The sequence below is a fragment of the Lineus longissimus genome, chromosome 6 (assembly GCF_910592395.1).
Source record: "Lineus longissimus chromosome 6, tnLinLong1.2, whole genome shotgun sequence".
NCBI classification, from domain to species: Eukaryota; Metazoa; Nemertea; class Pilidiophora; order Heteronemertea; family Lineidae; genus Lineus; species Lineus longissimus.
Window position 1 is genome coordinate 17,785,650 of NC_088313.1, and position 15,682 is coordinate 17,801,331.

At 41.0% G+C, this 15,682-nt stretch overlaps 2 protein-coding genes across 4 annotated transcripts; one reads left to right on the plus strand and one right to left on the minus strand.

The window, feature by feature from the left end:
• Positions 1 to 1,763: 1,763 nt before the first annotated feature.
• On the plus strand, positions 1,764 to 10,107 carry LOC135489668 (glycerol-3-phosphate acyltransferase 1, mitochondrial-like). Of its 3 annotated transcripts, none has more exons than XM_064775121.1 (19): positions 1,764 to 1,842; positions 2,847 to 3,057; positions 3,149 to 3,259; positions 3,730 to 3,908; positions 4,216 to 4,374; positions 4,603 to 4,699; positions 4,871 to 5,013; positions 5,376 to 5,602; positions 5,750 to 5,832; positions 6,076 to 6,189; positions 6,543 to 6,744; positions 7,012 to 7,082; positions 7,309 to 7,472; positions 7,777 to 7,886; positions 8,160 to 8,296; positions 8,416 to 8,604; positions 8,877 to 9,003; positions 9,215 to 9,283; positions 9,536 to 10,107. In XM_064775121.1, the coding sequence occupies exons 2-19, from the start codon at positions 2,863 to 2,865 to the stop codon at positions 9,712 to 9,714; spliced, it is 2,556 nt and encodes an 851-aa protein (XP_064631191.1). In that variant the 5' UTR covers positions 1,764 to 1,842; positions 2,847 to 2,862; the 3' UTR covers positions 9,715 to 10,107. The 3 variants fall into 3 exon arrangements, with proteins under 3 accessions (XP_064631191.1, XP_064631193.1, XP_064631192.1); XM_064775123.1 differs by lacking the exon at positions 1,764 to 1,842 and adding an exon at positions 2,019 to 2,112; XM_064775122.1 differs by lacking the exon at positions 1,764 to 1,842 and adding an exon at positions 2,178 to 2,197.
• Positions 10,108 to 12,292: 2,185 nt separating this feature from the next.
• Positions 12,293 to 15,010, minus strand: LOC135489232 (probable cytosolic iron-sulfur protein assembly protein CIAO1 homolog). Its single transcript, XM_064774491.1, has 7 exons — positions 14,826 to 15,010; positions 14,465 to 14,725; positions 14,214 to 14,302; positions 13,949 to 14,030; positions 13,620 to 13,739; positions 13,268 to 13,355; positions 12,293 to 12,973 (listed from the first exon to the last, which is right to left on the minus strand). Exons 1-7 carry the CDS (start codon positions 14,953 to 14,955, stop codon positions 12,742 to 12,744), a joined length of 1,002 nt encoding a protein of 333 aa, XP_064630561.1. The 5' UTR covers positions 14,956 to 15,010; the 3' UTR covers positions 12,293 to 12,741.
• Between the last annotated feature and the right edge of the window lie 672 nt (positions 15,011 to 15,682).

Sequence of the window (15,682 nt, forward strand, 5' to 3'; positions counted from 1 at the left end):
AAACGCATTATAAAAATAAAATATAAAGTAAAAAAGAAAAAGGAAAAGAAAAATGTTGTCCACAACCGGATTCGAACTCGCGACCTTTGGATCGAACATCGTATTCTGCCATTTCGATCGAGCGCTCTTCCAAACTGCTCTAATGTTTCTAAGACGTCTGACGTCATGTATTTGTCGAAATCTGATTGGCTGAAAGTCCCTGTACAAATGAACAATGTACTGCCCGAAAGGTTCAAGGGGAAAAAAATTCGCGAGATCCCACTGCTCTTCTATCCTGTGATGTGGAAATCTCCACTGAATTCATGAAGGTTTGTCTAATTATATGTAAATTGACGTAAACAGTTAACAGTTTTAAATTCAACAACCATTCATTTGGCGGCCACTATCCCGACTGTGGTGTAGCACCCGACTGTAACTGGCATGAAAAGGGGATACGCTGGTTATGGATGTCAGATCGTGGTTCCGTGACCCTTTGCAAACAATTTCACTGAACGTAACCCACGCGGCGACACCAAGGACCGCTGGCTGATCTATTGATATGTTCGCAGAAGGGTGTCAAAGTCGGAGAGAAGAAGAGCCACTCTTCTCTTGTACTGTTGTAGGGGGTTCACTTGGAAGTGTTTGCATTTGTTAGCTTATAAACACAAGATTTTGATCCTTCAGTCTTGGGTTTGGCGGAGAGAACTAATCTTACATAAGTCCCAAAACAATATCATATGTCTTTATGGCAATATTTATTATTGGGACCCAGTACAGTGCCGTTCTATCCAATATTCTTTGAGGCTGTTGGAAAGACTTCTTGTCTACAGTGCCATTCTGCCCCCTCTAAGGCATACATTGGTAACTAATGAATTGAATGCGAAATGAACGCAGTCGAACACAATGTGAATAATTCAGTCTCGGTTTCGTCGCCGAAAAGAAGGCGATATGTTACTATTTGATAATGTATATGATCATGATAATTAGGAGACCCTGTGTGGGTGTTGATCCAATCCAACATACTTTGATGTGATTGGAGATGGAAGTTTGCCATAGTGCCTTTAAAGGTATGATAAAGACAGCATTAGTATGCTACCTGGTGCTATTCTGATGGACCGTATTGCCAGGAAAACTAAAGTGGCAGGTCTATAGTCATTTGCGTTGCGACTGTCCAAGTCAAAGGCACGTCTTGCTGAAAATTTATTGGAAGGAAATCTTGACCTTTACATGTGTTCCTGAATTTGACCATTTACTTAATCTGTCTCATGATTTCAGAGGTGACTGACCCCTCGGTTCATGAGGTGTGGAAGCGAGAATGATGAGTGCCAGTCTTCGATCAGAATGACGAGGTGACAGTGCCCAGTCACATCACAATCACATCAACATTATCAGGATGATCAGGTCACAGATCGCCGATAATTCTGGGGAGTCGGGGGAGGCCTAATTATTATGCTCAAAATCATTTAATGATTAAATAAAGACTAGGGTAATATTATATTAACCAAACAAGTGCGAAGGAAGTGTAAGTTAATTGACTGATTCTGATTACGAGACTCAAAATGAATTTAAGTGTTTCAGAATGCAAACCATGGGCACAAAACATCATAATTATCCTAAATCTTTTCTCAAGTTGTTGTTGGTGGTTTGCCAATGAAGACATCAAGGCTCACTCCAGATATCTACCTCTTACACCCTGTGGAGGGGTGAGTGTCCAACTCGTCTCAACAAAGGGGTTGCTGTTAGAGCATGCTACGGCCAATGTGGAATTAGTTCACAGAGGTTTATCAGAAAATGTTAAAAACATCGTGTTCAGAATTTTTATTTTTGCACGGATAAATTCAAGAAATTTATAATGTTTACAAGGTAATAACTTAATAAGTTAAGTTTTATAATAATTTGAATTCCTGAAGAATTTCGGGAGACAGTGATCAGTCAATTTCTTTTACGTTTATTGTGTCTTTTGGAGTGTTTGAGCAGGAATCGGACAACCATTTTTCGGACGTCCGACAACTAATTACTGGACGTCTAAATAGGAGAACCTGTGTATACCGATTCGAATGACGCAATAGCGCGTAAACATCATAATCATCAATGGCATAGGCCTATGGCCCCTCTACGCGAACATGCATAAAAGTAAAGTATGCGAAAATTTCCAATTTTATACAACCGTGAAATAAAAGGATCGCGAATATTTCCAGCCTGAGGACTTTGACTTGGGGTGTGTGGTTAAAATAAGACTCTTTTTCACCAGGCGAGGGAAGCCTAAATATAGGAACTATGAACATAAGATCATGTGGTTTGCGACCATACGATCTTTTGTTTGCTGCTTGTTTGTTGTGGCCTTCAGTGGCTTCCTCTGCCTGTGGTGGTGAGGTCCTCTATGTATATGTTCATGGAGTGCATGAGTCTGTACATTGTACCATACACTATAGTACACCTACACTTCTAGCTGATATAGGCGTACGTTACGGGGAGACTGCTAAAATGTGGAATCGGGAATGATTGCATCCTTCCTTTGCCAGTTGGCAGATTCCACATTTTAGCAGTCTCACATTGTCAAAACTGACAAAGCGTACCGTCGCAACTTCCAGGTGTTGTATTGTGTTTGGATGACAGTTGAATAGCTAATGGTTAGTCAGGTTATAAGATTTTGTCCCTCTTCTCGATGTACAAAAAGGTCAAAAGACAACAGGTAGAGGTTAAAAAATTAGCCTTTTACAGTTTGGATTGCTAGAACACCCTACATTTTCACAATTTAATTATAATGTGACGAGGGTGACCAGAACTTGGAGGCCTGTTCTCTATTTGGGCCATTTAAAATATATTTACTTATTTTTTTTCATTGTATTTTGTCTTTGTCTTTTTAGGAAGTAATCTCAAGCAATGGGTGACACACTAAAGAATCTCCAAGGTGTCTATGAACGCTGGGAGAATAAACCTGGCAGCAGTAGAAATGTTAATGGCTATGACCCCGCTGTAAATGCTGGCAAACAGGCATGGAGGAAAAAGTTTGGTGACAACATTGGTCCGGCACCTCATCAGCGCACCAGGCGCTACAAGAACACAATACCAACATTGGTAAGTAGAGTGAGTGACTTGGATCTGGTAGAGCTTGGGCCAGTTTTTATTCGTTGAAGAGAAAAATGAATTCTCCACTCTCTCTCTTCAGCCAAAGAACTGCCTTCTTGGTGATTTCAAGAGCCACCCAATGAGAGCCGAGCATGCAATCTTCAAGAGGCCATTTATGGGGAGGTGCTGCAACTGTGTGCAGATAAGTCGGGTATGTTGTCTTGCTATAAATATGAATGCAAAGAAAGTCATACTAAAAAATTATGTCGATTTCCGATGAAAATGCTTTTGTGGTATTTTTGCATTTTGTCAAAACTGTTGGAACCAGAGCAATGTTGGTTGACATTCCGTCAAGCATACATGTGTGAGTATCAGATGTTTCAACTGCAACATCTGTGACTTATTTATTTGACAGAGCAAATGGGCTGGCCTATTGCCTAAAGTAAACTGAACACTAGACTTAACCCATTCTGCCTGGGTGCTGATGAGAAACAAGAGCACTCAGAAAATTTGTTGATATTGCATTGGAAGCCATGAGGTTACAGTTTTTCATTGAAAAAGTATTGAAAACCTAGTTCCCACAGGATGCTTTTTCGGATAAACGCTTCTTCAGGACTAAGTATCGTCATTGTTTTGTCGCTTTCTACTGTACATGTACTTACTTCTTAGGTGTACTTTCAGAATACCTTTTACACTGACAATGTGACGATGGCTGGCTCAATGAATATATTGCGGGTCGATACCGAGGACAGGGGCCAAGGTTTATTTACCAATCTGTTCTGCCACATTGCGTACGTGATGAAGCGCGACATCAGTCACAAATATCCAGATATCACAAAGGCTGTGCTCAGCAGTGACAGGTACATGTAATTCAAAAAAGATTTTTGCAAAAACTTAAAGAACTTTTTTTGGTCAGAAATTTTTTTTCAATTTGAAAACAAATTTCAGGCAGTATGGAGTGCCTTGTTGGGAACAAGTTGAACAAAATGAAAGCTGTTCGTGTTTGAATATTTTGGAATGAAGCACAAATTTTTAGCTGAGTTGCATTAGGTGTGAGGAGAGTAATGTTAGGATTCAGTTATAACAGTAAACTGCCAAATATTGCAGGTGTTGTAATTTAGGAATTTGATGGGTATGTCAATTTGATGTCACCCTTTCATCTTGCAGAATTCAAGATGCTATAGATGAAGAAGTCATAAATACTACTGAAGACGCAAAGTTGCGGTTTGATCGAGATAATTACGAGAAAGTTAGCAAAAAGTGTCAGAAGAGGGTCACAAAGTTGCTAAAAAATATGAAAGCTGCAATATCCAGGAAACTGATCCGGTAAGTTGCTTACAGATACATTTGTTTATCTTAATAATCATTTAGATGAGCTACAGATAGTGCAAACACCTTTGCACTGACCAACCACATCAAGTGGCTTAAGTTTCTCTTTTTGGAAATGATGCGCTGGTATTTGTTTCACAAGTGATGTAGTGATGAATATTGTTTTATCCAATTGTGTTAAGATAGTTTCAAGTTAAGTCAGTTCACTGATTGTCTCTCTTTCAGCTTCACAGGTTGGTTCCTACTGAAGTTACTTGGCAGTCTTCTCAATTCTATAGTGGTGCATCACGGACAGATGGAAATGATCAAGAAAGCATCTCAGGTACATTTGTTAAAATTTTGACCACATGTGAAGCGTTCGTGCACACTAATACCAGTTTGCCAGCAACTGGGGAAACCCTCTCATAAAGGTGAACATTTAGGGCTGGGAAAATAAAGTTTCCAGTTGTTCATAGCATTTATATATGTATTTGCATTGTTTGTATTCTTTCAGAAACATAAGCATGTGCCTTTAATTTTCCTGCCCCTTCACCGAAGTCACTTGGATTACATCATCCTGACCTACACTCTGTTCCACTGGGATATCAGCGCCCCCTATGTAGCTGCTGGGGACAACCTCCGAATACCATTCTTCAGGTAAGTGCCTTTGAAGTTCTCATTGGTGGGACTACATGTAGTTGCTTCATATACCATCACTATACCTGCATGTTTACCAACCCAAACAGGCCAGTGAAAACATAAAATCTCTGGTGGCTGCATAGAATGACCTCGATCATTTGCCACGCACATTATCTCCATCAGAAATCTTTGTCTGCTCGGCTCCATTGACCAAACTTGTCTCACATTACCTGTTTTCGATTCAACTCGGGAAGTTTAGATTCGTAGTTCTTCTTAAACATCAGTCCAGGCTGATGGGATTGGCTTGACTGTCTCGCGCTCGACACAAATTATCATTGAGCGCAATGATAAATAATCAAACAATTTCAATTTTCTTACAGTTTCCTGATGAGAAGTCTTGGTGGCTTCTTTATTCGACGGAAATTGGATCGGCAGACAGGTAAAAAAGATGTGTTATACAGAGCAGTGCTGCAGTCCTACATGTGTGAGCTGCTGAGGGAAGGTCAATCTATTGAGTTCTTCATCGAGGGGGGAAGGTCAAGAACTGGAAAAGCCTGCTTCCCTAAGGCTGGCCTATTGTCTGTGATAGTTGATGCATACTTAGAAGGTGAGTAGATGTATGGTTTACAAGGACATGCACTCCATGAGAAAAAAACCGACTTGCCCTGTTAACAAAAATATATCTGATCTTAATACAAAACGTGTACTAAGTATGTGACTTGGGTATAACTTGATAACTTTTCAACTTTTCTAGGTGTCGTTCCTGATGTTTATATTGTCCCACTGAGTATCAGCTATGAGAAGATCTTGGATGGAAACTTCACTAATGAACAGATGGTAAGATTTGGAGAGAAAAAGCAGAAGGTTGTTGTTTGTGATGTTGGTAATTTGTTATATAATGACATACAAAGAATACAACTTTGGACATGATGAACTGCCTCGCACTAATACAGGGCGTACTGCCATATTGGATGGTAAACCAATGACCATGGACGGCAGAATGATGGTACAACACCACACGATTATGAAATCAATCAATTGATTGACCTGAATATTTAATGATATTTTATCTTTTCACAGGGTGTCCCGAAGAATACGGAAACATTCTGGATGGCTGTGAAAGCAATTTGGAGACGGCTTAGGGCAAAGTTTGGTAATGTCCGTGTAGACTTCTGCCAGCCGTTCTCATTGCAGGTAAACTGATGTGAACCGAAATGTAACTGTCATGGTTTAGAGCACTTATAGAGCACTTTAAGACTACATATTCAAACTATGAAAGAGGCTCCTTTATCTTTGCTTTAATAGCTTTGATACATAGACCATTCAAGTTGAGAATATTGAATATAGATTTGTTCTTTGCCTCCAAAATTTCGGCCGTCATTTTTATGACTTCTGCCCAAACCTGCTTCCTCTATTTGAGAAAGTGGGGGAAGAGGACTAAACTGTTATCCTCAGACAGAGAGGAAGGTCTTTGAGGTGATTCCAGTAAAGCTGATGAATATAATTTTTCCATTTCTGGCAATTCACCCGTGACTGTTTTTTTTCAGGAGTACCTTGAAGTGGCACCAAACTTCCCTGGCATGCGCAAACTCCACTCAAGTGGCAACAACAGCAGCAACGACGAAAGCAATCCGAGTCAAGGTCAAATCCAACGGATATCGGGGAGTAGTGCATCCTTGTACGGCACAGATGTGGTCATCGAGGAACAGAGGATGATGGTGCAATCATTAGCAGAGCATATTGTTTACAGTAAGTTTTCTGAAATTTGGCTGATAAATTAGGATGGTTAAAGGTGACTTCTGACGTCACCTGAATGATTAATATGCTCGAGAAGTTAATGTATATGTTCATGTTAGAACTTAATTGAACAACCAAGACCTGTATGAATTCACTTGGCTTTGTCATTGTGGAGGAGTTTGCTGAAGCTTCTTGACAATTTGTGACAACAATAGTCTACTTCCTTTTCCCCATATCTATGCTTACAACCTGTGTAATAATCTTTGTCTTCAATTTCAGATTCTGTGAATGCCACAGCAATAATGTCCACAAATCTGCTTGCATTTGTGCTCCTCACACAACACAGACAGGTAAGAAGACAGATATTTTCTTTGAAACACAGATATTTCATCCAGTTCATATCAGTACTTACATTTCATTTCATAGTTTACATTAGTCATGACAACAGCCCAGTATCCTTTGTGGTGCAAATAATGTATTTAAGGGCTTTTGCAGTGATATACCAGTCTGCAGACCAATTGTAATGTCGGATTGCCTGGTCACCTTGCAGTGTTCCTCACTTTCCATTCATTACAGGGGGCGTGTCTGTCTGAAGTTGCCATGACGTTCGAGTGGTTGAAAGATGAGATCACAGTATTGAAAGGGCGTGATGTGGGCTTCACTGGTGAGACGAAGGATGTGATATTTTATGCTGCCGACGTGTTAGGGGAACAGCTGGTGTCTGTGGCGGAACCTGATGGGTAAGTTCGAATTGTTTGACACTCACTACCAGTTTTCCTCATGAAAATTATAAGGCTGCCGGGCCCCTGGCTTTGGTTGAGAGGTCATTCTTATTTAATTGCCTCTGACTGATTTCAAGAAACTCATGGTTTATGTGGTAGGCATTCATGCAATGATTATGAATCTTGCATTCACTACGTTTGCAGTTGTTCATCAGGTAAATAGAACTAATGTCAAGTAAAGCTTTCAAGTGAAACATTGCAATTTTGGCAGCTGTAAGTGTGGAAATTCGAAACTCTAATTTCTTGCAAATTTCCTTTACAGCGCTGACAAGGAGATCTTCATCAGTCCCAACCTCTCTTTACCCAACATCTTTGAGTTGGCATATTACTCAAATGTTGTGACTGCCATATTTCTCTTTGAGAGTGTTGCAGGTATGTAAAGCCTTTAGCAACATCGCACTTCTAAATTCAGGCTACTGTATTTCTTGGCCATCATTCACAGCTTCAGGAGGAAATAATGTTATTCCCTCCCGACAGCTTTTATGCATATCAATCCATTTCCAGCTTCCTGCTGTTTAGTATGAATACATTTAAACATGTCCAAAGTTAGCTCATGCATGCGTTAGTCAGTCTGAGTCAGTCTATTTTGATTCAAAACAATAAGGATTAGATCACTGATGTTATGTGCAACTTGACACTTTTCAGCTGCTTCTACCTTGGCTTGCTCAGAAGATATCATGACCAACTCAAGCCCTCAACCAATCTCCGTCTCGAAGAATCAACTCAGTGATAAGGTCAAGGAACTACACCAACTGCTCAAGTTTGAATTCATGTTTGCTCCGGTAAGTGTTTCTCACTCCTCAAGATGTCAGCAGTTTAGGCCAAAATTTCACTTGAAATCAAGATGCAAGGGTGTCTTAGCGCCTCTGATTTTTACATCACACTTATTGTTTTATTTCAGAGTTGTGAATCGCAGGAGATGCGGGTCCTGGACGGAATCGACATCCTCATGACCAAAGGTGTCTTCAGTGCCGAGGAGGAGAAGTATGGCACCACTGATGACCGTCGAGCTGCTCAGCGCCTGTCGTCCATGGTATCCTGGGATGATGAGGACTCCGACGAAGAGGGTTATGCTGATGAGGTGCTCAAGGTACAGAACTCGAGATGACACCGTTCTAAGATGATCACACCTTCATCCAGATCTCAATAGATGAATCTTTCTTATGTGTTCACATTTTTGGAGACTCACCATATCTATACAATACCATAGTGTCTGTCACTGTCATTGTCCGTCCCCATTAGGAGAAGAATAGCTTGGCAATGTGAAGGTATTTACTCTCTGTGTCTGTTGTTCTTTATTTGCTGTGGCATTGTTGTCTCTGGCTTCATGATCTTATGCAAATTTCACTTCATTTTCAACAGGTTGATGCAGAGAGTGACGGCTTCATCAAACATTTCCCATTCCTCCTGAATGTATTGGGTCCAATCATCGAATCATACTGGGTCACAGCCTGTCACCTTCTCAAGCTTGTCGAGGCAGACATGGAAGGTAAACAGCTAGGATTTCTCATCATTAGAGGCTTACACCATTTGTTAAAAATTTGAGATTGATAATTTGTGGTTTCATCATTATCATGTGCCCCCTATCCCAATGCGGAATTCTACATAACACAGTATTCTCTGGGATCATTTTCAGAAACAAACTGCTTGTCTCCTTCCAAAACCAATCTTTGTACTTTGTTTGTCCTATTGTTTTACAGAGCAAGCATTTATCAAGGAGGTCCTGCGGATCGCTCAAGACAGAGTGACCAAGAACACTGCCTCGTATGGTAGGTATACAAGATACACTCCTGAACAAGTGATACCCTGCAAGAGTCGCAGCATTAAAAAGGCAGCAGGAATCTTACAACATAACACTGTCACTAACGTGAAAAGCACTTACGTTCAATTCTGATATTAATTACCCTGTCATTGTACAAAGTAATGTCACTGAACTATTAGGCTAATGATTCCATATGCAAATTATCACCATGAATACATTTTTTAAGTTTCCGAGTTTAACAAGAACACTTTCCCTTCAGCTGAGAGTGCCTCATTTGAGACGATAAAGACAGCCATGAGAAGCTTTCAACACGAGAAGGTGTTAGAGGTGTATTACCTGAACGATGTGAGGATGATCAGCCTGTGTGATAACTACGCCAATCTCGAGGAGGTCAGCAGCTTTGTGGAAAAAGTCGAGGAATTCCGGTGCTATATGTGAATAAAATGGAGAGACAGACACGGACAATATCCTGGTCTTATGCAGAAAGTTACTACATGAATGTGTCTTTTAGATAATGGTGTACTCTGGCTGACCTTAAGCTGACCTCATGCTTGTAGCTGCACATAGCATCTACACTTTCTGAACGGGTAGAAATTATAACTGCACTGCTAACATTTTGTCTGCATGCATATGGAACCAATTGTGGTGCTGGTGGTGCTCAACAAGTGCACTAGAAAACTTGTTTTAGTAGGTTTATAAGTCTGGTGTTAAGAATATTTCGTATCGCTCTTTTGTGTAGTTGCAGACAGCCAAAAAGATATGACATTTGTGATTTAAATAAAAGCTGTAAATAATAGAGAATCTAACAAATAAAATAGCAGTAAAGTAAAACCTTCGCTCTCTGTGTCAGGCTTTTGAGGCTCTTCAGATCCTTTTCTCACTTCCTTAATTGCAAGGGAGATTGTCCAACTAGTCTGAAAGAGACAGGTTGTGCCTATGATCTCATGGCAGACTCTTGAGGTTCTACAGGTCATTTTCTTAGACCTCCTGTAAAGCCAGGAAGATTGTCAAGCTGGTCTGAAAGAGACGGTTCGTGACTGTGTCTTCATGTCGGGGCCCTTGAAGCTACATAGATCCTATTCTGAGACATCCTTTATTGCAAGGAAGATTGTCCAACTGGGCAGACAGACGCAGGTTGTGACGATGTCTTCGTGTCAGGTGGTTGAAGGTTCACAGAACCTGTTTTGAGACACCCTGCATTCCAAGAAATATTGTCCAGCTGGTCAGAAAGAGATAGGCTATGTCAGGCCCTCGAAGCTCTACAGCTCCTTTTCTGAGTCATCCTTGATTGCAAGGAAGAATGTCCAGCAAATCAGAAAGACACAGGTTGCGACAATGTCTTCATGGCGGACCCTTCATGTTCTATAGGTCCTTTTCTGTGACCTTCAGTATAGCCAGGAAGATTGTCCAAAGAAATAGTTTGCGACTATGTCTTTCCTTTTGACCGTTGTGGCTTTACATATCCATTTTCTGAGACATCCTGTATTCTGCATGGCCTGACAGAGACAGGCTGTGGCGGTGGCTTCATGTCAGGCCCTTGAAGCCTCACAGATCCCTTTCTGAGACATCCTATATAGTAAGAGTGATTGTCAAACTGGTCAGACAGAAACTGGTTGTGACAGTGACTTGCTACTTGTCAGGCCCTCTGGGACATCCTGTAAAGCAAGGCGCTTTAGATCGAATTCCGAGACATCGTTTAATGCAAAGAAGATTGTCCAACTTGTCTAAAAGAGACAGATTGCGACTATGTCTTCATGGCGAACCCTTTAGTTCCCACTGGTCCTGTATTGCACGAATAACTAACTGCCCAACTGTTCAGACAGAGACAGGTTGTGATGATGTCGTCATGTCAGGCCCTTGTGGCCAAGCATATCTTCTTTCTGCCGTCGACATCCTTTATTGCAAGGAAGATTTTCCCATTGGTCAGTTAGAGGTAGGTTGTGAAGATGTCTTCGTGTCAGGCCCTTGAGGCTCCACAGAACTTTTCTATGACATCATATATAGAAAGGAGGATAATCCAACTCTTCAGAGAAAGATAGGCTGGATAGGATTGTCCAACCGAACAGAGAGAGCCAGGTTGCGACGATGTCTTCATGGTGGACCCATGAGGTTTTACAGGTCCCTTTCTGAGACATCCCATATTGCTGGGAGGATTGTCCAATCGAGCATACAGAGCCAGGTTGCGATGATGTTTTCATGATGGACCCATGAGGTTCTACTGGTCCCTTTCTGAGACATCCCATATTGCTGGGAGGATTGTCCAACCGAACATACAGAGCCAGGTTGCGACGACGTTTTCATGATGGACCCATGAGGTTCTACTGGTCCCTTTCTGAGACATCCCATATTGCTGGGAGGATTGTCCAACCGAGCATACAGAGCCAGGTTGCGATGACGTTTTCATGGTGGACCCATGAGGTTCTACTGGTCCTTTTCTGAGACATCCCATATTGCTAGGAGGATTGTCCAACTGGTCAGACAGATATAGGTTGTGTCGGTGTCTCCATGTTCAGACCCTTGAGGCAATAGATCCATTTGTGATACATCCTGTATAACATGGACGATTGTTCAACTGGTCAGACATAGATAGGTGACGACGTCTTCGTATCAGGCATTTGAGGCCTCGAGACACACTGTATTGCAAGGAAGATTGTCCAACTGGTCAGAGAAATGTCGTGTCGATGTCTTCATGTCACTCCCTTGAGGCTCTACATTTATTTTTATGAGACATTCTGTATGGCAAGGAGGATTGTCCATGAGACAGGTTGCGAACATGTCTTCATGACGGACCATTAAGGTTTTACAGGTCCTTTTCTGGGACATCCTGCATTGCAAGGAAGACTCCAAGTGGTCAGACGGAAACAAGTTGTGACGATGTCTTCAAACATCAGTTATGGGGTTGAGAGAAATAAAAGTTTGGATATACTTTACAAGACTAGGTACACCAATCAAACAAGAGTATATTTTGTCATCATTTGATAGAATTTTTTTATTCTTAACAAATTTTAGACCAGCATAAAAGTAGTCTCCATTATAGTATGTGACACAATCCCAGCACACTGTACCATATAGTTTATTCACAAATGCAGCAAGAGGGCCTAATGCAGCACATCTGGACACAGTCGTTATTTTTAAAGCATGCTAGCTAATAACAGCATGCTGACATGTAGTTTTGTGTACTCCGACTTTCAAGACTGGACCTGTATTGTCGCTATCTCAAGCCAGTCAAAGACTGTCAAGCACTGTACTGTCACAATCTCTGTCAAGACATCACAATCTGCTCATTTCAAAAGTGCCTTGACCAGAAATATTTATCATTTTAGACGAGTCTAAATCTATAAAATAGCACTGTAATGTCACAATGTCAGTCCAATCTAAAACCGTTGAGACAAGGACTGTATGCATAGTCACAATCTCAGTCCAATTACAAGACGGTCAAGACGATGACAGTCCATTTCACTTTCATCATGCACTACAATTCCAAATCTTGATATCACCATCGTCACTACAAGATGCTAATAATCCAGGAACTTTAGGATTCCAAGCTACACAGTTCACATCTTCCATATGAGCATTGTTCTGAGTATGACTGAGTTCAAAAGATGGTTGGTTTGGATCAGTGGCGGTCAGGTCCTCAGAGAATATTCGTATCATGTCATCACCACTTGCTGTCGCTATGAGGTTGGTAAGTGGGCACCTGTAAGCAAATGGACAATAGACTACATAAATAGGAACAATAGAAACTACTTTGCATTCCATTTTTCTAGACATATTTTCACAAAATCTTTTAAATCGTCTTCAGATGTCTCAATCCTTTACAGAGGATAAGACACATACCGTTCTGCACTCCTCATGAGACTGATTGTGGCTAATCTATAAAGCCAATCTATCTAAGATAAGTAGTGATACAGGAAGAGGAATAAGGCCCTACATATACTTCTCCAGGGAGATAACTACTGCAATTGCGCCACCCAGAACTAGAGGTACTTACCATGCTACATCATAAACTGGTCTTGTGTGATACCCCGATAATGTGCAGACACATTTCCATACTGCATCATTGCCTGGCACCACAATGCCTAAAGGGAATATAGAACAGCATATCAATTAAGGCAGGACATACTGCAAATTCCTTTATTTTCACAAGAGGCATCTGGACACACTAAGCGAAGAGATTGTTGAATCCCTTGGCCAAGTGATATATCTTGCTGGTGTTTCACAGGTAAACTCTATCTTGAACAACTTTAAATGCGATCTACTGACTCTTTAATAAAGCGAATGTCCAGCTCACAGAGGTGTCCGCTAAAGAAGATTTGACTGTAGTCAAACTTTATTAATATTACCTTCAGGGTTGTCTTTTGAGTATTCCTTCCACACTTTTAAGGTTCTGTCATCACTGGCAGATATGAGCCTTTTCCCAGTCTTATCAAATACCATACTCCACACGGTAGACTCATGGGACTCTGAAACATCAAAGAAGTGTACAACAGATCATAACAAACCATCAGAAGAACCAAAGTCGTAGTGATCTAGTTCATGGATGTGTAAAACACACAGCTACAACTGCATTGCACTAGCACAGCCTGCACTTTGGTTTTTGAACTCAAAAAATGACCTTATGTTGAAAAAACCACAAATGATTTTATGGTACTGATTGAGATAAAGCACTTACCTAATGTAGTGAAGCTTATCCAGTCGTCACCATCATCTTTATGAAACTTGAGCGTGTTGTCATAACTTGCTGATACCAGAACCTGAAATGTAAGAACTGACCATCAATCACTTTGTCACGAAAGGTGAGAAAACCCTTTATTTTGTTATAAGTAGGTCATTACTTAGAATGTCCGAGGATCCAATTGAGGCAAAAACCAAAAAAGACAAATGTTTGGTGAATTTCTGAACGCTTGGCATAACATTAACAATTAACAAAGACTTACATCTTTATGAGGGTGCCACACCACCTTTTTCACGTCCTGTGAATGTGAACTTAAAACACTGGCACACTCGAATTCCTCATCACCAGCAACTGAAACAAGATACACAAAAACTGACAGTCAAGCTTATAATTGCAAAAGAATAATACTAAATTATTTCAGGAGTCCGGATAAAACAAATCAGTGGTCAGCTAAGAGCCTCCTGAACATCTGAATGGAATAGATTTTATAAACTCTATAGAAAAATGCCTTACCTTCCCATAACCACACACTCTTATCCCTGCTGCATGTTGCCAAATACTGTCCAGATGGGGCCCAAGCAGCACACTTGACTTCATTCTCATGTCCCTCTAATGTGGCAATGCATTCAAAGTCATTCCCTGTCTTGCTCCAAATACACGCTGTTGCATCGAAACTCCCAGAGGCCAGGTACCTCCCACATGGAGACCAGTCTATACTCCGGACTGTACGGGTGTGACCGTCCTCGAGGATGGTCTTGCACACCCACTTGTCACCTGAAATGAAAACGAAACATATGATGAAACGAACACATTAACAAGTTGTTAGTGTTTTTTATGGGACACCCTGTATTATAATATCGATGTACGCGCTTGCCTTCTTTCCCCCATATTCTGATGGACTTGTCACCACCACAGCTTGCCAGTAATGAACCGTCAGGACTCCAGCAAACGTTCCAAACCAGATCTGAATGTCCACTGAGAGTGCAAGCTCGTTCAAATAGCATTTTTAGCAGAAATCATGCACTTTTCAAGACGATGCAATTTGGCCGAACTCGCATGAATCACTTTATTTTTTACACATCTGTTGTTGTGGTTGTGGATGGTAAATTTTCCAATACTTTCAATTGATTCCAATTTTGCCGTAGCTCTATCAATACCTCGCCGAAGACAGAGTACTGTACCTAATGCAGAATAGAGAGGAATACTGGCCAAAGGACACCACCTTGACAACAAAGCTCTTGGGCTCTGAGGTGGAACTATCTAGGACATACAACTTCGTTACCAATGATGGACTGACTGTCTAGTGTGCATCTCAAAAATTCCAATAAGAAGAGTACTGTCAAAAGTTGAACTCGAACACGGACCAAGAAATTAGAGGAACAGTCAATCACAACCATGCAGGCATGTGAGGTCTCTGCAGAAAATTCGCTGGTAATGTGAAGTAGTTTAGAGTAGGCCTTTATCATTTCAGCTGTTTGAGACGGATTGATATATCCAGTCGTCAGCCATAGTTCGTCCTCCAGGCAAGATTGCCATATACTTCCAGTGACCAACTGCCTTTACCAGTGTTGCAGCAGGTCAAAGGAGTTTATCAAAGCAAAAACCAATTGGTCATCAATTTACAAGACAATTTTGCAACAACTGGAAGTCTCATAATTTCTGAGAGAATTGTAAACTTCACCAACCGAGGAAGTCACGGTCACATCCATTTTTAACAAACGTGACCTACAG

Bases quoted from the DNA above. Each gene is read 5' to 3' on its own strand.
- LOC135489232 (XM_064774491.1), bottom strand. From the start codon at position 14,955: ATGCTATTTGAACGAGCTTGCACTCTCAGTGGACATTCAGATCTGGTT. The intron at 13,740-13,948 runs GTAAGTGCTTTA...TTGATGTTTCAG, and splicing joins GATAAGCTTCACTACATTAG to AGTCCCATGAGTCTACCGTG. The intron at 13,356-13,619 runs GTAATATTAATA...TATTCCCTTTAG, and splicing joins CTCAAAAGACAACCCTGAAG to GCATTGTGGTGCCAGGCAAT.
- LOC135489668 (XM_064775121.1), top strand. From the start codon at position 2,863: ATGGGTGACACACTAAAGAATCTCCAAGGTGTCTATGAACGCTGGGAG. The intron at 3,909-4,215 runs GTACATGTAATT...TTCATCTTGCAG, and splicing joins GCTGTGCTCAGCAGTGACAG to AATTCAAGATGCTATAGATG. The intron at 7,887-8,159 runs GTATGTAAAGCC...GACACTTTTCAG, and splicing joins TCTCTTTGAGAGTGTTGCAG to CTGCTTCTACCTTGGCTTGC.